A 24771-nucleotide genomic window follows, 5' to 3' on the forward strand; every position below is an offset into this window, starting at 1 on the left:
CCTCCAGCAGCCTCCGGTGACTAATTCACCTGCTATAAAACTGGCAGACCAGAAGATAAATTTCAGAAGATAAAGAAGGAATACTCGTGTGAAGACTTTTAACATCCCTGCAGCCAAGAGACATCTCAATCTCTCTGCCAATTGGAAAGGCTTCAATAAATCAAAGAAAAGCAAACTGTCTTCTTATTTACACACTCGGCAATCCTCTTCATTGTTGTCGCTGAATGATACCCTTACCCGACAGACCTATGTTTTGCCAGTGCACACGGTGAACCGTTTCTCTGCTGTGGAATCTGCAGGTCGACCAAGTGAAATGTCTCTGTAGATGTTGTGGAACAGGATCCTCCAATTCTGCGCCCTGTAGCAGTGAGTCTTCAAAGGCAGCTGCTGAAGTAACGAAACTTAATTTCTTCTGTCCTCCACTTTCCCCATCGTGACTCTCCTCTCAAGACAGAATGTTCACAGCATGAGATCCAGTGAGGAGGAATCGTGGCTTCTCCTGGAGTCACAGTTTCCATTTGTCTCCTGCCTCCAAGAAACAGAATTGCATCCTTACGACTACTTTGACCTCTCGCATTTCATTTCGGCATGCCCTGTTGCTATGGCAGCTCTAGTCTTGCGAATTTACTAATCACTGCACAATCTTGATTTGAGAGTGCCATTCTGCAGTTGACCGTCCTCTTTGTCAACCCACGTCATGAATAGTTTTCTGTGGAAATACCAGACTGCAGCTGTGTTCTTTAATTTGGAGAAAGCCTTAAACAACTGATGGAGCACTAATATCTTCTCTGCTGTATACACAGTTCCCCACAGTCATTTAATGAACAAAGTAAGAGCATATGGACTATCGGACCAATTGTGTGATTGGATTGAAGAGTTCCTAGATAACAGAAGGCAGCATGTCATTCTCAATGGAGAGAAGTCTTCAGAAGTAAGTGATTTCAGGTGTGCCGCAGGGGAGTGTCGTAAGACCGTTGCTATTCACAGTATACATAAATGATCTCGTGGAAAACATCAGAAGTTCACTGAGGCTTTCTGCAGATGATGCTGTGGTGTATCGAGAGGTTGTAACAGTGGAAAATTGTATTGAAATGCAGGAGGATCTGCAATGAATTGACACATGTTGCAGGGAATGGCAGTTGAATCTCAATGTAGACAAGTGTAATGTGCTGTGAATACATAGAAAGAAAGATCCTTTATCATTTGGCTACAGTATAGCAGGTCGGCAATTGGAAGGTGTTAATTCCATAAATTATCGGGGAGTAGGTATTAGGAGTGATTTAAAATGGAATGATCATATAAAGTTGATCGTCAGTAAAGCAGATGCCAGACTGAGATTCATTGGAAGAATCCTAAGTAAATGCAGTCCAAAAACAAAGGAAGTAGGCTACAGTACATTTGTTCGCCTACTGCTTGAATATTGCTCACCAGTGTGGGATCCGTACCAGATAGGGTTGATAGAAGAGATAGAGAAGATCCAACGGAGAGCAGCGCGCTTCGTTACAGGATCAATTAGTAATCGTGAAAGCGTTACGGAGATGATAGATAAACTCCAGTGGAAGACTCTGCAGGAGAGACGCTCAGTAGCTCAGTATGGGCTTTTGTTGAAGTTTCGAGAACATACCTTCAGTGAGGAGTCGAGCAATATATTGCTCCCTCCTACGTATATCTCGCGAAGAGACCATGAGGATAAAATCGGAGAGATTAGAGCCCACACAGAGGCATACCGACAATCTTTCTTTCCACGAACAAAATGAGACTGGAATAGAAGGGAGAACAGATAGAGGTACTCTCCACCACACACCGTCAGGTGGCTTGCGGAGTGTAGATGTAGACTTCAAAGGCCACCTGCCACATTTCCTTAAGGAATTTTTAAGACAGATCCGTGTGGGTTCTGCCTTGTTTGACACCTCTATCCAGGAAAACAGGGTGCCTCCGGGCTATGTCCTGAGCATTGTTCTCTTTGCTATAACCATTAACCGTGTTATGGTTTGTCTCCCAATGGGCACATCTGGTTCTAGTTCTGTCGATTTATTGATCTGTTAAAGTTCTCTATGGACTTGTTTCCTTGGGTGGTACCTTCAGCAATGTCTTGATCACCTTTACTTGTGTTGCATCGACAATAGTTTTCTCTTTTCCGCTGACAAAACCATTTTTACGAATTTCTGGCAGTGCCATGGGTTTCTTCCACCATCTTCACATCTTAGGCCTGTTGGTCTTCTGTTTGTTGAAACTAGGAAATTCTTCAGGCTCACGCTTGATAGAATACTTTCTTGGTCCTCCCACATGTCTTACCTGGCCACCCACTGCACCTGGTCTGTCATGTGTGTCCTTAGTGGTGCTTCCTGGGAAGTGGATTGTACTGCCCTCCTCCGTTTGTACTAATCCCTTGTATGTTCGAAACTAGACTATGGATGTTTCGTTTATGCATATGCCTGCCTGTCCATCTTGTGCCATCTAAATACAGTCCACCATCGCGGAATCCATTTGGTCACTGGTGCCATTTACCTAGCCCAGTTGAGTGTCAGCATGCAGAAGTTGCTGAACTATTGCTGTCATACCAGTGTGATGTTCTACTCAGCAGACACTCACGCCTTTTGTCCTCCAAGCCCACACACGTATCCTATGCCTCCTTTTTCGATGACTCGCTAGTGTGGGGTGCGTCCTCCTCCTCTGTTACCTCCTGGAGTTCGCTTTTGAATATTGCTCTGGCAGCTTAACTTTCCCAAAGGATGTGAACCCCCCCACCACCTTTGCTCTGTGTGGCAACCTGTGTTCACCTTAAATTAAACTTAATTCACTTTCTAAGGAAACTACTCCCAATTCAATCTATCGCTGTAAGTTTCTTGACCTTTGCACAGAACTTTGCTGTAGTACTTTCGTGTACGCTGATGACTCTGACTGTGGTATCGACTTTTTAACACTGCTCAATATTTGCAGCAGAGCTCTTTGCCCTGTATCGGGCCACACACTATGTCTAGCGACATAGGCTTTTCAGCTGTCATCTGCTCCAACTCTCCATGCCCTTCAGAGCTTCGGTGTGCTGTACACAATCCATCTCGTAGTGCAATGGGTCCAGGAAAGCTGCCACTTGCTCACTCTCAATGAAGCTACTGTGATGTTTATTGGGTTCAGTCTGACCGGAAATGAGGCTGCTGATGCTGCTGGCAAGACTGCAGTCACCCTGGCTCAGCCCACTGGGTCTTAAGGTTCCTTCTAGTGATCTCTGTGTACTGTCTGTCAGCAAGTGGTGTCACTTTGGCATCACTACTGGTCTTCCCTTCATGGGAACAAGCTCTGGGAAATTAAACCTCTCCCACCGGCTTGGCTGACATCCTATTGGCCATCTTGCCATGAGGAGATAATTTTAGCTAGGATGTGTGTTGGGAATTGTATTTTTAGCGAATGCCATATGTTAAGTAGTGATCTCCCACCACTTTGTGCTCATTGTCATCAACCTTTGCCAGTTCGCAATTTCCTGGCTGAATGCCCTTTCTTTAACCACTTGCGTTCAAATGTACGTTGGCTGTCTGAGTTGTTAGCCACTTTAGCGAACAGCACATGGGCTGTGCCCACATTTTACTTTTTATCCATTGTAGCAATATGGTGAAGGACATTAATCTTCAGTTCCAAACCTCCATTGTCTCCACGACATATTTTATGGACTTTTCCCCAAAAGAAAATGCTTGTTCTTAGCACTTCCCTCCCCTCAATTGGGCTTAATGTGTAGTCATTTTTAAGTCCTTTTCACACTAGTGTTCTAAGGTTCTGATGTGGGTGTATGTGATTTTGCACCCTAAAACAAAACAAAAGAAGACTGCCGTTCCCATAGTAGAATCAAGACTCTCTCTCTCTCTCTCTCTCTCTCTCTCTCTCTCTCTCTCTCTCTCTCTCTCCAATCAGGGCCAGGTACACAGCTTAATTGCAATTCAGACACCACCCAACTACAGACACTCTGTGCCTTCAGGTCTGCAAGATTAGAAGTGATGGGAGTGATAAAAGAACAGAAGAATTCTTGGGTTCCATGAACCTGAGAGGGGTGCTGGTTGAATCATCATCCTCCGTTCGTCCCTTGTCTGTTCGAAACTGGAATATGGGTGCTTTGTTTGTGTGTCTGCACATCCATCACTCTTACGCCATCTCAACACTATCCACCATCGTGGCATACATTTGGCCATGGGTGCCTTTTACACTACCCTGGTTGAGTGTTTGCATGGTGAAGCTGCTGAACTACCCGTCCTCCCGCCGTGACTTTCTCCTCAGCAGGTGTGCATGCCATTTGTCTGCCATGCATGGCCACCCATCCTATACCTCCTTCTTTGATGATTCCTTTGATGATTCCTTTGATCGTCAGTATGGTGCTCGTCCTTCTTCTGTTACCCCTTGGGGTCTGCTTTTGGCACTTCCTACGGTGGCTTAATTTCACACTACCTTAACCTTTTGCAGTGGATGTGAACCCTTCACCGCCTTGGCTTCATGGAGCAGCCAGTGTTAACCTTGGCCTACATTTGGTTCCTAAGGACACTACTCCTGCCTCGGTCTGTCGCCTTCAGTTTCACAATCTTCGCATGGAACTTTGCGATAGTACCTTTGTATCCACTGATGGCTCTCGGACTGACTGTGGGGTCGGGTGTGCCTTTGTCATTGGCACCTGTGTCTTTCAATATCGGCTTCCGGCACACTCTTCAGTATTTACAGCCGAGCTCTTCGCCTTGTATCAGGCCACAGAGTACATCTGGGGACACAGCCTTTTCAATTGTGTCCTCTGCTCAGACTCACTCAGTTCCCTTCAGTCTATGTGCGCTATACACTGCCCGCCCCGTAGTGCAGTGGGCCCAGGAAAACTGTCAGCTGCTCACTCATGGTGGAGCCAGTGTGATGTTTCTGTGGGTTCCTGGTCATGTCGGTCTGCCAGGAAATGAGGCTGCTGATGCTGCTCCTAAAGCTGCAGTCCTCGTACCTCAGCCTGCAAGTACCTCCGATGATATGTGCTGTCATCTGTCAGAAGGTAGAGTCCCTTTGGCATCGCCAATGGCCCTCCCTTCATGGGAATAAGCTCCGGCTTATTAAGCCTCTCCCAGCAGCTTGTACAACCTCCTCTCGGTCCTCCTGCCGGGAGGAGGTTATTTTAACTCGGCTGCGTATTGGGCACTACCTTTCTGGCCATCACCATTTGCTAAGTGACTCTACCCCATCACTTCATATCCATTGCACTCAAGTTTTAACTATCTGCCACTTCCTGATGGAATGTCCATTTTTTAACCTTTTACGTTCCTGTTTGTGTTTGCCGTCAGTTATCGGCTGTTTTAGCAAATGACGCGTGGGTTGTTGACCGCATCTTACTTTTTTATCTGCCAAAGTAATATGGCAAAGGCCATTTAATTTTTAGTTTTGGACCTCCGTTTCCGTAAGGTGTCTCTTTAGCCCTTTTTCTACGTGCCTGTTTTTAGCTGTCTATTATGTCAGTTGGGTCTGACATATAGTCGTTTTTAACTCCTGTCTGCCTTGGTGTTCTGTAGTTTTGATTTGGTCATGTGTGACCCTAGTTGTTTTTGTGACCTAAAGCAAAACGAAACCAAACAAAACTATAAATCTGACCAATTACATTGCCCAAGTTTGGGGGGTAAGGCAGAGGAAAGGGCAACACATCCCCTTAAGGCCTAGTTGAGAACTGGAGTCCAGGTACACATGCCTAGACATGGCTCAGTCCTAGGCTGAACACTTTCTTACCACCACTGCATCATCTGGGTCGACATCTCAAGTTTCATATGTTCTGTAAGACTCTGGAGACAAGGTGGCTCTGCTGCTTCTCCAGTCTCTATATGAAAACTGCAATTGTCTGTCTGCAACCAGAATCACTGCTACAGTACCAGATCAGATTCATTATGCTACGCTCCATCTGTGCTCTAGAGCCAAAGATGACCTTGTATCTTGTTTCACTCAGATTGGGTTTGATGGGCAATACTCTGTCTCTTGGAAGGAAGGAAGGAAGCAAGCAAGCAATAAATAAATATTAACTTATGAAAACCAAGCAAGCGTAGTGCCAGCCCTTACCAGCTGTAGTGTAGGACTCTCGAGCACATGTTCAACTGCTACCTTGCCTGACTCCTTGAATCCAGGGGTTATCTGTACCATTCCCAGTGAAATTTCAGGTGTTACCATTCTGCCCTTGACAAGTTAATTCTACTTGAACTGGCTATACAGGATTCTTCTTAATGTGTTTTTAGATCTTGAAACAGCATACATCACCACTTGCAGATAAAACATCTTTCACAAATTTCATGAATTTGGACTGTGTGGAGCTATCTCACCATTAAGTTCAATTCCTCGTCTTGATAGTTTTGTTCAGGGCAATGGTATTATCCAAGGCAGTGTACTGTCATGCTGTTCACAAGCACTATAAATATCTCCTCTGCAGTCAGAATCTCAGTTAAAAGTTCGTATGTGGATGACTTATTGATCTCCTACTTTTCCTCCAATTGCACAATAAGGCAACCACTGTTGACCATGAGGAAGCTGAAACTAGGACCAATAAACCTGATTTTAGGTTCTCACTTGAAGACAATTTTTGTTAATTTCAACTGTGCTTGTCACAGTTTTCAGCCACTGGAGTCCACAATGCACACCTTTTGCGTGTACATTTTTACTCTAAATTAACCTTGTTCCCACACCTGAAAGATGTGTTATTTACAGATCAGACCATATTTCCTAGCCCAAGATAATATGCTCTTCTGTACACCATGATGGGATTTGGATATTGACTGGTCTTCCTGACCAGCCATCATCAATATTGATAGTAACATCAGACTTTTTGCAGGTGGAGTCATCTATAATGAAGTACTGTCTGTAAGAAGCTGCATAAATATTCATATCTGATAAGATTTCAGAGAGGTGCAAAGACCAGCAACTTGCTTTAAATATACAGATATGTAAAATTGTGCACATCACCAAAGGAAAAACATAGACCTCTATGATCGTAATAACAGTGAGTCACTGCTGCCTCAGTTGTTGGCATTTTGTGGAGTAAACAACCCAACTCTTAGTGGCTGTTCAGGAAGCCATTGGTAAATATGATGCCTGTGGTCTCGCAGATCTGGGTATGTCAAGCCTACAAATAAACAACCAGTGATGGAACAGATTGCTGCCTTAGTGTCTTCAGAGGCCCAAAGTGATTTTAAGCTTGATGCAGTACAAGAAAACTTGTACTCCAGATTCTTTTTACAACAGTTGCCTTCAGTTATAAGTATATACCACAGTTCTGTTGTTTATATGGATAGATTTCAGCAATGCAATGCCCTCAGTTGTTTTCCCTGATAGGATTTTCAAGAAGTGCCTTCCAGAGCAGTTACCAAGTTATGCTGTGGAGTTATGGCGCTATGGTGACCATGGAGTGGATTCAAAAGCTTCACACCCCCTGTGGGTCCAGGGGTTAGAATAGGCCCGAGCTATCCCTGCATGTCATAAGATGACTAAAAGGAGTCTCTCACTTTTTGGACCTGTAAGTTCATGTCACATTTTATGGTTTGACCTGCCAGTTTCCAAATTCTACCTAAGTGTGGGCCATATGGGAAAGGATGCCTTACGTGGTGCTAGAGTTATCCATAGTGCCCTTAGATTCAATCTCCTGGACTTCTTGTCATGGCTTTGCATCTCCACCTGCAATTCAACTATTTGTGTGAGGACAGTTTCTGGGGTATGTCATCTTCTTCCGTTGTCTCCTGTCCTCTGTTGCCCCCATGAGAATATTGGATTTCTCTGCGCCCAGTATCCAGCACCGTAGCCAGTCCATTGTGGTGGGGCTGTCACGTACCTTGGTGGTAGCCCTCTGACAACACAGGGATTGCACTGCTGATGCCCGAGCTGTGAACTCCCCATGTATGCCAAGGAGTAGATGCCTGTCTTTCTGGGGAATCAGGACTCCTGGCAACGGCCATCATGCCAGGTGGCCTTTGCTGTGGCTGGGTGGTGCCCGTGGTGAGAGCCCATGATCGGAGTGGGTGGCATCAGGGCAGATGACCCACAATGAAGCAGACTGTCATTTCTTGCTGGTGACGGTACAGCATCAGCAGTCTCTAAGAAGGGCAAGATCAAGTACATTGCTGACAGATATGACCCTAAATAATTTCTCTCCCTCGCTGCACCATGGGAGGAACTTTGGGCTACAGAAAGAAGAGCTCCATATTTGCCTCGGTATTTAGTCTGTAGCAGAAAGGACAGGGACTCTTCCAACCTATGAAGCTTCAATTTTTTGTTGAACATCCCGAGGATAAGTTCGGGGAAGTGACAGTGCTGTCCAAGATTAGAAGCGGTTCAGTCCTGATTCAGACAGCACCCCCAGCACAATCCCGGGCATTACTCACTTGTGACTGGCTGGGTGATATTCCTGTTTCCGTCACTCCCTATAAAAGCCTCAATGTGGTCCAGGGGATTATTTTCCATCGTGACCTCCTCTTGCAGTCTGATGATCAGCTCCGCACCATTCTAGAATGGCGGGATGTTCATTTCATCTGGTGCGTCACAGGGGACCCAAAGACAACAGGGTTGCTACTGGTGCCTTCATCTTGGCCTTTGAGGGTGATTCATTGCCTGAAAAGGTCAAAGTGATGGTTTACTGCTGTGACGTTAAATCGTATGTCCCTTCCCATATGTGGTGCTTTAAGTGCTGGAAATTCGGGTACATGTCTTCCCGCTGCACTTCCAGCGCCACATGTCGAGACTGCGGATGTCCACTGCATCCAGATACTCCCTGTGCACCTCCTCCCACTTATATAAACTGCGGAGAGCAGAACTCCCCCTGCTCGCCGGATTGCACCGTACTCCAAGAGGAGTGGAAAATTGTGGAGTAAAAGACCCTGGACCGGTTTACAGACCAAGAGGCTAAACATAAACTTGAAAGATTACACCTCGTTCGGTTGACGTCCACATACGCTGCAGCCATCACAAGTACCAGTCGTACCGCACTCTGTGCCACGAACAGTGGGTCCTCGAAGCCTCCAGAATACATCCGCCTCCTTCTTGGTTGGGGGGGAAAATCTCCCTCCATTGTTCCCAAAGTACCTACTTCAGGAGCAAGGCCCCCCAAACACAGGGTACATCGGTCCCCTCTCCACAGCTGGAGAAGCAAGAGCCTCCTCCGGCTCCTCTTGTGCGGAAGGGGTCCCTTGGGACCCTCTCCCGCAATGTCTCCGCTAATGCCACAGCGCACACTTGCCTGTGGCTAAAGGAGCTGAAAGTTGCCGGACGAAGAGCTTCATGGTCTTCCTCCGTGCTTGAAGCTACTTCAGAGAAGTCCTCTCAGTAAGCCCCTAAAGAGAAGCAAGAGAGCAAGCAAACAAAGAAGCCTGCCAAGAAAAAACTCTTTGGTGACCCCAGCATCACCACTCCCAATGAATTCTGCACCTGTGCATGAGGCAGAGATCTTAGCCTCCCCTGAGGACCTGGATGTCACTGATGCCTCATCTACAATAGGAATGGGTACAAGTACTCATTCGGTGGCAGCAGGTGACCCTGAGGTGTAACCTGCCTCCTTGCATGCTTCGTGCCTTCCCAACCTCGCGATAACGTCATCCTCCAGTGGGATTGCTGTGGTTTTTTCCACCACCTGGCCGAGCTATAGCAGCTTTTAAGCTTTACACCTGCTTTCTGCATTGCCCTTCAGGAAACCTGGTTCCCGGCAATGCGGACCCCTGCCCTCGGCGGCTATGGGAATATTACAAGAACTGTAGAGACTGTAGTAGTGCATCAGGTGGAGTTTGTGCCTGTCCTGAACTCAATATGGAGTGAACCTGTGTCCCTTCAAACCCCTCGTGAAGCTGTGGCTGTCAGGATAAGGACAGCGCAGGAAGTAACTGTCTGCAATGTGTGTCTTCCTCCAGATTATGCAGTACCCCTGAACATATTGGCTGCGGGGGAGATTTTAATGCCCATAACCACTTTTGGGGTGGCACTGTGCTTACTCGCCGAGGTAGAGATGTTGAAACTTTCCTGTCTCAACTCTACCACTGTCTCTTGAATACTGGGGCCTCCACAGATTTCAGTGTGGCTCATGGCAGCTACTTGACTTCTCCCATCTGTCCACTGGAGAGCCCACAATGACTTGTGTGGTAGTGACCACTTTCCCAGCTTCCTGTCACTCCCCCAGTGCCATTCCCCTGGACGTCTACCAGAGAATGGGCTTTAACCAAGGGAGACTGGGAAGCTTTCACCTCTGCTGTCACCGTAGAATCTCCCCCACAAGGTACCATTGATGTGTTAGTTCACCAGGTCACTAGAACGATCGTTTCTGCAGCAGAAAACGTGCACCCTTGTTCTTTAGGGTGCCTCCAGCAAGTCAGTCCATAGAGCACCTAATAACTTTTAAACAGCTGCGTGCCCGCATTCGCCAGCTTATAAAAAAAGACGGAAACAGGAGTGTCGGTCGAGTTAAGTCTCGACCATTGGGTGCCATACGTCACCTTCCCAAGTCTGGATGAAGATCAGACTTGTTTGTGGGTACCAGAGCCTGACAGGTGTTACTGGCATTAACATCAATGGCGTGTTATCTACCAACGCAAATGCAATTGCCAAGCTCTTCGCTGAGTTCTATGCTCGTGCCTCCGCATCGGAGAATTGTTCCCCAGCATTTTGCATGCTCAAACAGTGGATGAAAAGGAAAGCCCTCTCGTTTACTGAACTTCACAATGAACCCTATAATGCTCCACTTACAGAGTGGGAGCTGCTCAGCGTTCTTGCACATTACCCTGACACAGCTCCTGGGCCAGATAGGATCCACAGTCAGATGATCAAACCTATCTCATTGGATTACAAGCAACATCTCCTAGTCATCTACAACCGAATCTGGTGCGATGGCGTCTTCCCGTCGCAATGCCGGGAGAGCACCGTCATTCCAGTGCTCAAACCGCTTAATAACCCACTTGATGTGGATAGCTATCGGCCCATCAGCCTCACCAATGTTCTCTGTAAGCTGTTAGAACGTATGGTAAGTCAGCGGTGTTGGGTCCTGGAGTCACATGGCCTACTTGCTCTATGCCAGGGCGGTTTCCGATAGGGTCACTGTACCACTGATAACCTAGTTTCCCTCAAGTGCGCCATACAAACAGCCTTTTCCAGACACCAAAACCCGGTTGCCGTCTTTTTTGATTTACAAAAAGCTTAAGGCACTACCTGGCGACATCATATCCTTGCCACATTATATGAATGGGGTTTCCAAGGCCCGCTCCCGATTTTTATCCAAAATTTCCTTTTGCTATCTGCTTTCTGTGTTCAAGTTGGGGCCTCCCACAGTTCCCCCATATCCAGGAGAATGGGGTCCTGCAGATCTCTGTATTGAGTGTCTCTCCGTTAGTAGTGGACATTGTGTAGCAGCAACTGTCGGGCTATCTCACCTTCTCTTTATGCAGACAACTTCTGCATTTCGTACTGCTCCTCCAGTACTGGTGTTGCCGAGCGGCACCTATAGGGAGCCATCCACAACGCACTGTCATGGGCTCTATCCCACAGCTTTGTTTTCAGTCGCAAAGTCATGTCGTGCACTTCTGTTGGTGTCGTACCATTTATCTGGAACCAGAACTTTACCTTAATGTCGATCAGCTCACTGCAGTGGAGACTCGTCAATTCTTAGGACTGGTTTTTGACGCCCGATTGACGTGGCTTCCTCATCTTCGTAAGCTGAAGTGGAAGTGCTGGCAGCACCTCAATGCCCTCTGCTGCCTGAGCAACACCAACTGGGGTGCAGATCGCTCTATGGTGCAGCAGCTCTACAGAGCCCTTGTTCAATCCCGCCTTAACTACGGGAGTCTGGTTATGGTTCGGCGTCGCCCTCAGCGTTGCGTTTGCTCAACCGAGTGCACCACAGAGCAGTCGACTGGCAACGGGAGCTTTTAGGACGAGTCTGGTGACCAGCGTCCTGGTGGAGGCCAGAGTCCCTCCATTGAAGTTTAGGCGTGCACAACTGCTTGCCAGTTACGTTGCACACATTTTTAGTTCTCCTGAGCACCCGAATTACCGTCTCCTCTTTCCATCCAAGGCGGTTCATCTCCTGTATCTGAGGCCCAGGTTAGGGCTTCTGATTGCGGTTTGTGTCCGATCTCTTCTGTCTGAAGTGGAGTCCTTGCCTTTACCACCTATACTTTAAGTCCATTCATTTACACCTGCGTGGTGTACATCTAGGCCAAAGCTTCGCGTGGACCATCCATGTGGTCCTAAGGACTCGGTTAACACTGCAGAATTTATGGCAGGAGGTGCTTCTCACCAGGCTGTGCATTTGTAGTGTGTCACTTTTGGTTCAGCCTATTTTGGCAATGTGTGTTTTATGTACTAACACCAGGGCAGCCCTTGGTTTGGTAGGAAATCCGCCCTCCATCCTTGCACACTGACACCAGCTTCAGCTAAGTTTTGAAATTTTGTGAACTGTCGGGTCCCATCTGTAAAGCGCTTATGATACGAGGTGGACTTTAATGAATTATAAACAACTCCACCTGTGTGGACAGACCTCACTCCCTATTCCCCCTTCCTACCCCGTCCCCCATGAGAATGACCTGCTGACTCTTTGTCAGAATGCTGATGATTATGCTGTCGAGTGCCCCACATCCAAAATAATCACCAATTTTCTCCAGTGCAAAAGTGATGATTCTTTGGTCTCTCAACGTGTGCTATCAACAGATTCCTTCTTTTAGTAAAGGTGCATAGTAAAAAATCTTTCCACCCCAATATGATTCAGTACTTCTTCATTGGTTATGTGATCTAATCATATGATCTGCAGTGCTTTTCTGTAACACTACATTTCAAAAATTTTTAATTTTTTCTTGTCTGTGCTGTTCGTTGGTGTTTGACTTCAGAATAAGGCTACTATGCAGACAAGCAGTTAAGATACATCCTAGTATTCAAATTTGCGTGTTATAATATTTCTGTTTCTCAGAAGAGATTTCTTTGCCATTGCCAGTCTGCATTTTCTATCCTCTATACCTCTACCATTGTGTTGTCCGCCGCTCGTGGTCTCGCGGTAGCGTTCTCGCTTCCCGAGCACGGGGTCCCGGGTTCGATTCCCGGCGGGGTCAGGGATTTTCACCTTCCTCGAGATGACTGGGTGTTTGTGTTGTCCTCATCATTTCATCATCATCCAGGAAAGTGGCGAAATTGGACTGAGCAAAGATTGGGTAATTGTACGGGCGCTGATAACCACGCAGTTGAGCGCCCCACAAACCAATCATCATCATCATCATCTACCATTGTCAGTTATTTTTGCTATCCAAATAATGTTTTGTTCCCCAACTTAATGCTTTGAGCATCACCAGGTTTAACTTTACTACATGCTATTACTCTTGTTTTATTCTGTACAAAATATGTTTCACTGTTAAGTAAACTTTCTACTGCATAGAAAATGAAAATAAAAGATCTATTTTCTGTTTACTATAGCTGTTGAAAATGGGTGTAATATTCATTGTAGAAAATAAGTTTGTAGTGTAGCTCAAGATATTGAAGATAAAAAAAACTTCCTGCTGACTGTAAGCCATGGACCTCACTTAACATAATTTCATAATTTAGTGGTGCTATCATTCTAAGGGTATTTCAAAAGTACATTAAAATTCCAGTTCTCATTTTTCCTGGTTAACTGATAAAATAATGAGGTGTGGTACCTTCTTGGAGGAAATTGATATGTACAGAATGTCTCACTAAAGACGCCCAGGAATAGTCCATGGGTTTAGCAAGACAGCCTCTGCTGGCTGCTGCTGCTGCTGCTGCACCCAACTCTCAGATCTAATCTGCCAGTCATCGTCCGTGTGCTCACTTCCACAGAGTTACACATAAATAATATGTTGTCATCTTACTAAGTTAAGCTTACCTTTATTTACAGTAGGTGCTCGAAATGATTCCCTCTGTGATGAGAGCAGCCTGACATCTCCTAAACATTCTAGCAAACACTAGACGAATTTCAGCTGCCGAATTCTGGGAAATGACTAGCCAAACCCCGTCTTCCAACTCTTTAAGCATGTGGGGATTGGTGGCATATACCTTGTTTTTAACATTCCTCAAAGGTAAAAATGACATGGGTTTAGATCTAGAGAATGGAGGTAAGTCTTCAAAAACACTTCATATTGCTCTCATAGAATGGTAGGCAGGTGTGTGGTCTCACATTGTCCTGAATCAGATAATTGTACACCTTTCCATTAGGTGGTAGTGGGCGAAAAAAAGGATGCAGTATATTGTTCACATACCTGTCAGAAAGTATCCTTTTGTGGAAAAGGATTGGCCCAATAATTGCACACCACGCTCCTGTATTCACATCATGCAGAGGTTGTTGATGTAATTCATTTTTGGAGCTGCAACATTGATTGATCTGAGAATTTACGTACCCTGACAAATGCGGCCACGCTGATGTGGAAATAAAACTATCTCGGGGTCACCTTCTCCATCATGCACCGATTGTAACAGCTAGTTGCAATAACGATGTCGAGCAACAGTATCAGAGTTCCTCAGTTGATTTACAACAGCTATTTTGTATGGTTTCGATTTCAGTTTGTGCACAGCTGTGAGAGCAGATGTTCTTGACACACCAGTCTGAAGTTTCAAACGGCACAGATTTTCTTGGACTTATTTCCAAGGCCTCCCCTATCTTGCTGAATTTATTTTCAGTAAAACCAGTAGGTTCTCCAGACCTTTGTTCGTGTAGCACAGATCCAGACTCTTGAAATTTCTTGACTAATCTGCATATCATTGAATAATTGGGAATATGCACATCAGGAAATTTTCATATAAAATTCAAGCAGACATTCCACATGAGATTCTGTTTTTGCATAGTTAAACGCAAGAAACACTCATTGATCCTTAGTGTGTACCATACTGAATGGCGTCTCCACAGCAAACTCAAAACAAAACACCTGAACACTGTCTCACAGTATAGAAGAAAAGTTCATGGTGTTGCTGTCTGAGGACTGGACGCACAAGCTTGCAGGCAGGGAGAGCCCCAGACTCAACGCAGTCACACTAATGATGTCTAGCAACAATATTTGAAGCAAATTAAACTTGACAAAGAAACTCAAAAGAAAACACCCATACACACGTTCACACAACGTAGGGCATGTACAAAGTATTGGTGTCAGAGAACTAAGCATAGTGACAATCGGTAAACACTCCGCACGATCCATGCACCCCTCCTGGCCATCTTCCATGACAGACCCTGTAATTGCCTAGCAGAAAAACTGATAAACATCCACTCTGTCATACATGAAGGTTTCATGTGCGAAATTCACATTTTTGTTTGTGTGGTTTTCCAATTTTACTTTGTAGAAATTTAATGCTTCCCGTACCTTAATCATTTTTTCCATAGTGTATTTTATTGACTTTGTTGCGTACTATTCGATAATATTGGCATTGACATCTCAGAAGCACGTAAGGCATATGAAACACATTTTTGGTATCTAATTCTGATGGTGCAACACACAGGTGTGATACAGTGTTAGCTGTGCAGGGCAATGGCTAGCGTGGTAGTGATGACAATGCCACTAGGCACAGGGATAGGAGCCACAGGGGGTGGCAGTGGTGTGGGGTCAATTCGCAGAGCGAGACCCAGATCGCGTCCTCGACCTCGCCAACAGCGTGGCACTATCTCTGCTGCTTTCTCGGATACTGGCCCTACGGGCATTCCAGAAAAGGACGAGCAGTTGCAACAGCAACAGCCACGGAGGAGGAGGAGGAGACGACGGAGAGCACGCACATCTTCTCCCCAGTCCCCAAATGCAACAATGGGTGCTGCGGGCTTGCCCACAAATCAAAAAGGGTACCGCCGTCGAGCACGCACCCGCCCACAGCGGCTGCGAAGGGTTACATTTAGTGAGTAAATAAACTCCCACACATTCAGAAATTAACTTCACTGAACTGTGATTGTAATGGTTTAATTTTAAGACTTTTGGGAACATGCTGGTTGTGTATGTACAGTGGGGAAGGGGAGATTGCAGCTGATAAAACTTTGTACCCATAGAAAATGCTGTCAGCCTTGTAGTTGACTACTTTCCATTTGAAGCAAAGCAGCTTATGAGGCAGCCAGCCAGACAAAACTTGATATAAATTCACAACATGAGTTCTATTTTTACCTCTTCCCTAAATGCCAAATTCTACTGAAGCTCTCCCGCGCCTACTGCTGTGCGATGCTGCTGAAGGAAACAACCTTAGGCAGAATGGGTTTAGCCACACTGTCTTCACACTATCACAAAGTGTGCATTGCTATAAAAATAATCTCTTGGAGTGCTAATTCAGCTAGGTGTACCAGCATGCTTCTCAAGATTTTGGAGAGCTAGAGAAGTGGTGTCACTGTTGCAGCTGTGCCTATATACCATGGTTCGATAACTGTCAACAAGAGAACACTAGCATCTGTAGTCCTGTATAGTTTAGTTTAGCAGGAAGTTGCAATGATGAACTGCCCAGTTTTCAGACCATATCTGGAATCAGTGTGTCAGCATTGATTATTGTTAAGCCATTAGTTAAGAACAGTTTTAGTGCCTCCCTAAATTCACTTTTCATTATAAATAACTAAAACTCAGATACCATAAATCCAGAAAAACTGTCACATAATAGAGTATTTTCCACGTATATTTTTGAGATTATTATGTGTGTGTGTCTTAAATTGCATATGAAAAATGGGAGCAGCACGTGGTACCTCTTACCAAGAATCGCAACAGCAAATTGCATCCACTCACTGTCCATAATTAAATGTACACAATAGTAATAGGCTCTGTTTCATAGTAACTTACAATGCAAATAAAATTCTTGAAAGTTGCCATTCTTAGCGGAATAGTATTTTGAAGAAACATGCTCTTCATTTGTTACTATAGTTCTAGCATTTGCACATGTACAATATTTTACATTGTTGAAATTTATACTCGACGTTAGACTTACCGCAAAATTAATTTTCAAGTGAGGATTTTAAATTGTAGTATTAGTGTTGAACTAGGTTATTTGCAGTGTTTATGGTTACTTTTGTTTAAAATTATTATTTTGTATGTCATAAATATAATGTATCTCATATTAGAATAATAATTTAGTCTCTCTGTCCTAATTTCATACATGAATGGTATGAGACAGTGTTGTTTATAAATTTATTGTTCAGTCATTAAAAGAATTCAGTGCCTAATGAATAAAATAACTACTTGTATTTAATGACTAACTTCAAGTAACATTCTTGCTATCAGTGTTGAACAGTAAATGTAATCAAGTAACAAGCATTTTTAAGTTCATTTACTGTTTACAATAACCAGTAAATATTTTATGTTGCGAAACTACCTGGCAGATTAAAACTGTGTGCCGGACAGAGATCGAACTCTGGACCTTTGCGTTTCGCAGGCAAGTGCTCTACTGAGCTATCCAAGCACGACTCGCAGCCCCATCCTCACAGCTTTACTTCCGCCATTACCTTGTCTCCTACCTTCCAAACTTCACAGAAGCTCTCCTGCGAACCTTCTACCTCAGATGGTAGAGCACTTGCCCACGGAAGGCAAAGGCCCAGAGTTCGTCTCGTTTTGGCACACAGTTGTAATCTCCCAGGAAGTTCGTATCAGCGCACACTGTGCTACAGAGTGAAAATTTCGTTCTGGATTTTGTATTGTGTTCACCCTCTGTGGCCCCCTGGGGGTCTGGGGGTAAGAATAGGCCCGAGATATTCCTGCCTGTCGTAAGAGGTGACTAAAAGGAGTTTCACATGTTATGGCCTTTATGTGATGGTCCCCTGTAGGGTTTGAGCTCCATTCTTCACAATTTTCCTGAAGAGTGAACCAATTGGGGAAGGGCGCCTTACATGGTGCATCGTGTCCATCATGCATTGAGATCTGTAGCCCACTTTCTCGTTGTCGCATTTAAGTCCCGCTCATTCTCCGTCTCTTGGGCGAGGACACCTTACTGAGTGCGGTTTCCCCCATGCACTATGTAGCGTCACTCTCTGTGTCGACGATAACCATGCAGTTCTTTGCACCTGATATCCAGCACGGTAGCCAGTCCATTGAGGTGGGGCTGACATGTACCCTGTTGGTTGTAGCCCCTTGACCACACAGGGATCACTCTACTGATGCATGCACCCACATATGCCAAGTGGTAGATGCCCATCCCCCTGGGGCATCAGGACTCCCGCAATGGCCATCGTGCCAGGTGGCCTTTGCTGCGGCTGGGTGGTGCTGGTGGAGAGGGCCGCTGGTCAGAGTGGGTGGCATCAGGGCGGATGACACGCAATGAAGCATAGGCAATCATCTTTTGCTTGTTGTGAAACACCAGTAGTCTCTAAGCGTACACGAGCTCAATTCAACACACAGAACTAAGACCTGAAATCGTTCCCCTCCCTGGCCACACCATGGGAGGAATGTCAGGCTAAGGATGGAAGCAGACCTTATTCGCCCCGGTACCTTGTATGTTTTTTGTTGAGCATTTAGAGGACAAGTTTGGGGAGGTGGAGGGCTTGCCCAAAATGCGATCTGGGTCAGTCTTGATCAAAACAGCATCCTCTGCCCAGTCACGGGCTTTACTCACTTGTGACAAGCTGGGGGATGTTCTGTAACCATCACGCCCCATAAGAGCTTAAATATGGTCCAGGGTATCATATTTCACAGGGACCTTCTTTTGCAGTCTGACGATGAGCTGTGTGCCAGTTTAGAGCAGCGAGGTGTACATTTAGTTCGGTGTGTCCATCGGGGTCTGAGGGATAATCAGGTTGCCACTGGTGCCTTCATCTTGGCCTTCAGGGGTGACACATTGCCTGAGAAGGTCAAGGTGATCTACTGCTGTGATGTAAAGCCCTGTATCCCTCCCCCGATTCAGTGCTTTAAGTGCTGGAAGTTCGGCCATATGTCGTCTGGCTATACTTCCAGCATCACATGTCAGGATTGCGGACGCCCATCACATCCCAATACTCCATGTGCCCTGCCTCCCATCTGTGTCAACTGTGTAGAGCACTGTTCGCCTTGCTCGCCAGACTGCAGGATTCTCCAGAAAGAATGGAAAATCATGGAGTACAAGACCCTTGACTGACTGACCTACACTGTGGCTAAGAGAACATTTGAACACCTACGTCCTGTACGCATGAGATTGTCTTACGCGGCCGCTACAACAGTTCTGCCACAATCAGCTCCACTAACCCAAGTCACCTCTGAGCCAGAAGACTACACCTGCCCCCTTGATGGTGGGGGGTGTTTCCCTCCCTGTTTCTGCCGCACCACCTACTTTGGGAGCAACCCTCCCCTTCCAACCATTGGAGGATGTCCGCCCCACTTCTAAGCCGGAGAAGCGTAAGTCTTTGACTTCTCTCGCTAGGAAGGGGTCCCTTGGGTCACTTCCTTCCAAGATTTCTGCTAGTGGGAAAGATAACAGCCAGTGGCTGAAGTGGCCAAAAGCAGCTGGACGTAGGACTTCACGATCATCCTCAGTTCCTGAGACTGAGCCAGTAAAGTCCTCCCAACCAGGGGAACCCAAGGAGCAGTGAGAGAAATACAAAAAGAAGACCCCTAAGACCAAGGAAATTGCGGTGGCACCCACACTACCACTACCTACAAGCTCTGCTTCTGATGATGGAGGGAGGGGGGGTAGATTTTGGCATCCACTGAGGACGTAGATCTCGCCAGACCCTCAGACACAATGGATACAGACTCCTCGGGCAATAAGTCAATGGCAGCAGATGACTGAGGCGTAAACTGCCTCATTGAAAGTTCCATGCCTTCCCAGTCTGACAATGTCATCCTCCAGTGGAATTGCGGCAGTTTTGCCACCAACTGTCTGAGCTACGGCAACTGTTAATCTTTACACCTGCTACTTGCATTGCCCTCCAGGAAACCTTGTTCCCGGCAATGCGGACCCGTGCCCTCCATGGCTATAGGGGATATTACAATAACCGTGGCAACTATAATAGTGTCAAGTGGAGTTAGTGTCGTTTATGTCCTAAACTCAATCTGTAGTGACACTGTGTCCCTTCAAACCCCCTCTTGAAGCTGTGGCTGTCAGAGTAAGGATGACACAAGAAATAACTGTCTGCAATGTATATCTTCCTCCAGATGGTGTAGTACCCCTGAATGTATTATCTGCCATGATTGATAACTTCCTAAACCTTTCCTACTTCTGGGAGACTTTAACGCCCATAACCCCTTGTGGGGATGGCACCATGTTTACTGGCCAAGGCAGAGATATTGAAACTTTCCTGTCTCAGTTCAACCTGTGCCTCTTAAATACTGGGCCACCACACATTTCAATGTGGCTCATGGTAGTTACCCGGCCATTGTTTTATCAATTTGCAGTCCAGGACTTCTCCTATCTATCCACTGGAGAGCACATGACAACCTGTGTGGTAGTGACCACTTCCCCATCTTCCTGTCACTTCCCCGGCCTCAGGCCCATGGATGGTTGTCCAGATGAGCTTTAAACAAGGCTGACTAGGTAACTTTCTCTGTTTAGGGTGCCCCTAGCGTAAGGCAGTCCCTTTGTAGTTGCTGGAAGCTGCTGAAGCAATTAAGGAGCTTCGGCAAGCTCTACAGTGGCATAAGCAGCACCCTTCCCTGTAGCACCTCATAGCCTTTAAATGGCTCCGTGCCCATGTTCGCCAACTTACCAAACGATGGAAGCTGGAACCCAGTGGTCGAGATGTATCTAGACCAAAACTCCTTAAGTCACCTTCCCAAGTCTGGGCAAAGATCAAACATCTTTTCGGCTACCAGACCCCAACAGGTGTATGCGGTGTTATCATAAATGGTGGTGTGTTTTCTACCAACACATACGCGAGTGCGGAGTAGTTTACTGAACTTTTTGCTCGAGCCTCTGCGACAGAGAATTACTCCCCAGCCTTTCGCACTCTCAAACGGTGGCTGGAAGGGAAAGTCCTCTTATTCACTACACGTCACAGTGAATCCTATAACACCCTATTTGCAGAGTGGGAGCTCCTCAGTGCCTTTGCACATTGCTCCGACACAGCTCCTGGGCCTGATGGGATCCACAGCCAGATGATTAAACATCTCGCATCTGACTACAAGCGACATATCCTCGTCATCTTCACCCGGAGATCGCAATGGCGGGAGAGCACCATCATTCCGGTGCTCAAACGCCGTAAAAACCCAGTTGACGTGGATAGTTATCAGCCTCACCAACATTCTTCGTAAGCTGCTGGAATGTATGGTGTGTGGGAAGTTGGGTTGGGTCCTGGAGTCACAAGGCCTACTGGCTCCAGCCAGGGTCGCTCTACCACTGATAATCTTCTGTTGTTCAAGTCTGCCATCAAAACAGCGTTTTCCAGATGTCAACACCTGGTTACCGTTTTCTTTGATTTATGAAAAGTGTAAGACACGACCTGGCGACATCATATCCTCACCACATTGTACGAGTGGGATCTCTGGGGCCTTTTCCAGATATTTATTCAGTACTTTCTGTCGCTCCACATTTTCAGTGTCAAAGTTGGTGCTTCCCATAGTTCCATCCATATCCAGGAGAATGGGGTCCCGCAGGACTCCGTATTGAGTCCGGAACCAGCACTTTACCTCAGTGACGATCCACTCGCTGTAGTGGAGACATATCGATTCTTAAGTCTGGTTTTCGGTGCTTGTTTGACTTGGCTTTTTCACCTTCGTCATCTTAAATGGAAGTGTTGGCAGCACCTCAGTGCCCTCCACTGCCTGAGCAACACCAACTGGTGTGCAGATCGCTCCACGCTGTCGCAGCTCTACAGAGCCCTTGTTCAATCCCGCCTTGACTATGGGAGTGTAATTTATGATTTGGTGGCACCCTCAGCATTACATTTGCTCAACCCATTGCATCATTACGGAGTTTGACTAGTGACAGGAGCTTTTAGGATGAGTCCGGTGACCAGCATACTAGTGGAGGCTGGAGTCCCTCCATTGAAAGTCATACGTGCACAACTAGTCACCAGTTACATTGCACACATTCATAGCTCTCCTGAACATCCTAATTCCTGTCTCCTTTTCACAATCACAGTGGTTCACCTCCTGCATAGACTGCCTTGGTCAGGGCTGATGCTTGCGGCTCACGTGCGATCGCTTCAGTCTGAACTGGAGTTCTTTTCTTCACCACCTCTCCTCGAGGTCCATTCACGTTCACCTCCATGGTGTATCTGTAGGCTGATGCTTCGCCTGGACCTTTCACATGGCCCTAAGGACTCCGGTAACCCTGTGGCTCTCTGCTGTCACTTCCTTTCGGTTCTTGAAGTATTCCAGGGCTCGGAAGTGGTTTACACTGATGACTCGGTGGTTGACAGTAATGTTGGCTTTGGCTTTGTCCAGAGGCCATATTAAACAGCATTCCTTGCCCGATGGCTGCAGTGTATTCACTGCAGAGCTGCTGGCCATATCTTCTGCACTTCAGTATACCCGTTCATGCCCCGAGGAGTCAGTTTCTTCTGTGTACTGACTCCTTGAGCAACCTACAAGCTATTGACCAGTGCTATCCTCACTATCCTTCGGTGGCGTCCATCTATGCCCTGGACCAGTCCCATCGTACGGTGGTGTTTGCGTGGACCCCAGGACACGTCAGCATCCCAGGCAACGAACTTGCTGACAGCTACACGGAAACTGCTTCTGGAGATGGGCATCTCTAAACCTGACCTGGGTTCTGATTACGCCACAGTGTTTCTCGGTTTTGGGAGACGGAATGGCATAACAGTATGCACAACAAACTGCGTGTCATTAAGGAGACTATGAATGTGTGGAAGTCTTCCATGTGGGCTAGTCGCAGGGAATCAGTTGTCCTCTGCCGGCTTCACATTGGTCCCGCCTGGGCAACCCACGGGTACCTCTTGCACCACGAAGACCTGCCTCAGTGTCGGTGCGTCACCCAGTTGACAGTGGCCCATATTCTGGTGCACTGTCCCACTTTGACTGCCCAGTGAAGAAAGCTTAGGTTACCAGACTCCTTGCCGCTAATTTTATCTGACAATGTCTCATCGGCTAATTTAGTTTTAAGTTTTATTCGTGAGGGTGAGTTTTATCATTTGATCTAAGTTTTAGCGCATGTCCTCTCTCCCTCTGTGTCCTCCACCCTAGTGCTTTTAGGGTGGAGGATTTAATGTGTTGCAGAGTGGCTGGCTTTTCCATTCTATTCTCGTGGTCGGCCAGCCACTGTAATCTGCTTCGTTTTACTCTCTTCGGTTTCTAGTGTCTCTTGGTTGTTTTTTTGTCCTCTTTTGTTCCTTTTAGTGTTCGTTGCCTTTCCTTCGTTTTTGTGGTTTTTCCTTCCTTTCTGTTTTGTTATACGTCTCGTCTAGTTTATTCTCCCACTTGTGGCATTGTTTCATTAGGAACAAGGGACCGATGCCCTTCTAGTATTGTCCCCCCCCCCCCCCCCCCTCTTTTAAACCAACTAACTAACCAACCAATCACCCTTTGTGTCTTGAGACAGGTAACTAAAGTTTTAAGGAAATTATCCTTGTAATATACATATTTTTTCTGGTCAGTGCCTTAGTTTCAGCAGTATGTGTGCCCTGACTGTTCTCCTCCTCCTCCTCCTCTCCTCCCCCTCCCCCCTCCCTACCTTTTATACCACTCTTTTTTTTTTCCCCCACAAATTATAATTAGTCTTCTTTCCTTCACCAGGTGATGATATAATGACAATGTCCTACAGTGAATCTGATACTACAGTGGAGGTAGTAACAAGTTCCAGAAAAGAATCTTTACCACAGTTTCAGTACAGCAGGGTGAGTGAGATTCTTGAGTTACTTCTTGTAAATAATTGGTTGAAAATAATGACTAAATTTGTTTTTCACTTTTCAGGAACAACTTATTGAATTTAGCCGGAGTCCTTTAGCAAAAGTAAGACCCGAATGCTTAGACCCTGCGTTTAACAAGTAAGTGGCAGATAAAATATAGAAAAATGTTTCATAGTGTTATCTTCGCATGTCCGTTGGTTTCATTTCTGTATCAAAATTTTGTAGTGCTCGTGGTGTGTGGGACCCAGAGCTTTGGCACCTAGAGAGGAAGCGATCTGAAACACCTCCAGATGACAGAGGTATAAGAGGAGATCCTGCAGATACTCACAAGGTACTTCATCTTTTAGAAAAGAGTTAGTTTTCCATTATCTCTCTAAAAAAATTTGTATTTTAATATCCATATATGTCGGCACTAGGATAACAAGTGAATGTGTACATCAGTGCAACTACAAATTTGTGTCAAAACATGTTCAGTAATTTGGTAGCCCCAAGATATCAGATTGGAAATTCAAAGAAATAGGTCCGCAGTCTGCCGTACCTCACCACTAACTGGCTGGGTGAACGATGAGAGAAAATGAAAACAAGGGCATTCAGACTCCATTTTGACTGCATTGTGAAACACTTCGCTCAACCAACATTGTAATGACTGTTTTACTAAGCAATTCTTACATTAATAATACCATACCACTATGTTGATGATGACATAAAAACAAATTGCATAATTGCGAATAAGAGGAAACAGTGGATAATTTTCATTACTCATGTGAAAAATTATTTCAGTGCATAAATTTGCCATAATAATATTCCATGTGGGAAAAATATATCTAAAAACAAAGATGATGTGACTTACCAAAAGAGTGCTGGCAGGTCGATAGACACACATACATACACACAAAATTCTAGCTTTCGCAACCAACGGCTGCTTCATCAGGAAAGAGGGAAGGAGAGGGAAAGACGAAAGAATGTGGGTTTTAAGGGAGAGGGTAAGGAGTCATTCCAATCCTGGGAACGGAAAGACTTACCTTAGGGAGAGAAAAAAGGACGGGTATACACTCGCGCGATTGAGGACTTTTATTAAGCACCCACGTGATTTACCAACT

The 24771-nt window shown here is 45.9% G+C and overlaps 1 protein-coding gene across 8 annotated transcripts in view; it reads left to right on the plus strand.

The window, feature by feature from the left end:
• LOC126100417 (eukaryotic translation initiation factor 4E transporter-like) overlaps positions 1 to 24771 on the plus strand; it is a 274981-nt gene that overhangs the window by 71320 nt on the left and 178890 nt on the right. For all 8 annotated transcript variants that reach the window (XM_049911013.1, XM_049911014.1, XM_049911020.1 and 5 more), the window contains exons 2-4: positions 23559 to 23659; positions 23736 to 23809; positions 23897 to 24002. In XM_049911013.1, the coding sequence (XP_049766970.1) occupies positions 23559 to 23659; positions 23736 to 23809; positions 23897 to 24002 (281 nt within the window). The remainder of the gene's footprint in view (positions 1 to 23558; positions 23660 to 23735; positions 23810 to 23896; positions 24003 to 24771) is intronic.

The sequence above is a fragment of the Schistocerca cancellata genome, chromosome 9 (genome assembly GCF_023864275.1).
Source record: "Schistocerca cancellata isolate TAMUIC-IGC-003103 chromosome 9, iqSchCanc2.1, whole genome shotgun sequence".
Taxonomy (NCBI): Eukaryota; Metazoa; Arthropoda; class Insecta; order Orthoptera; family Acrididae; genus Schistocerca; species Schistocerca cancellata.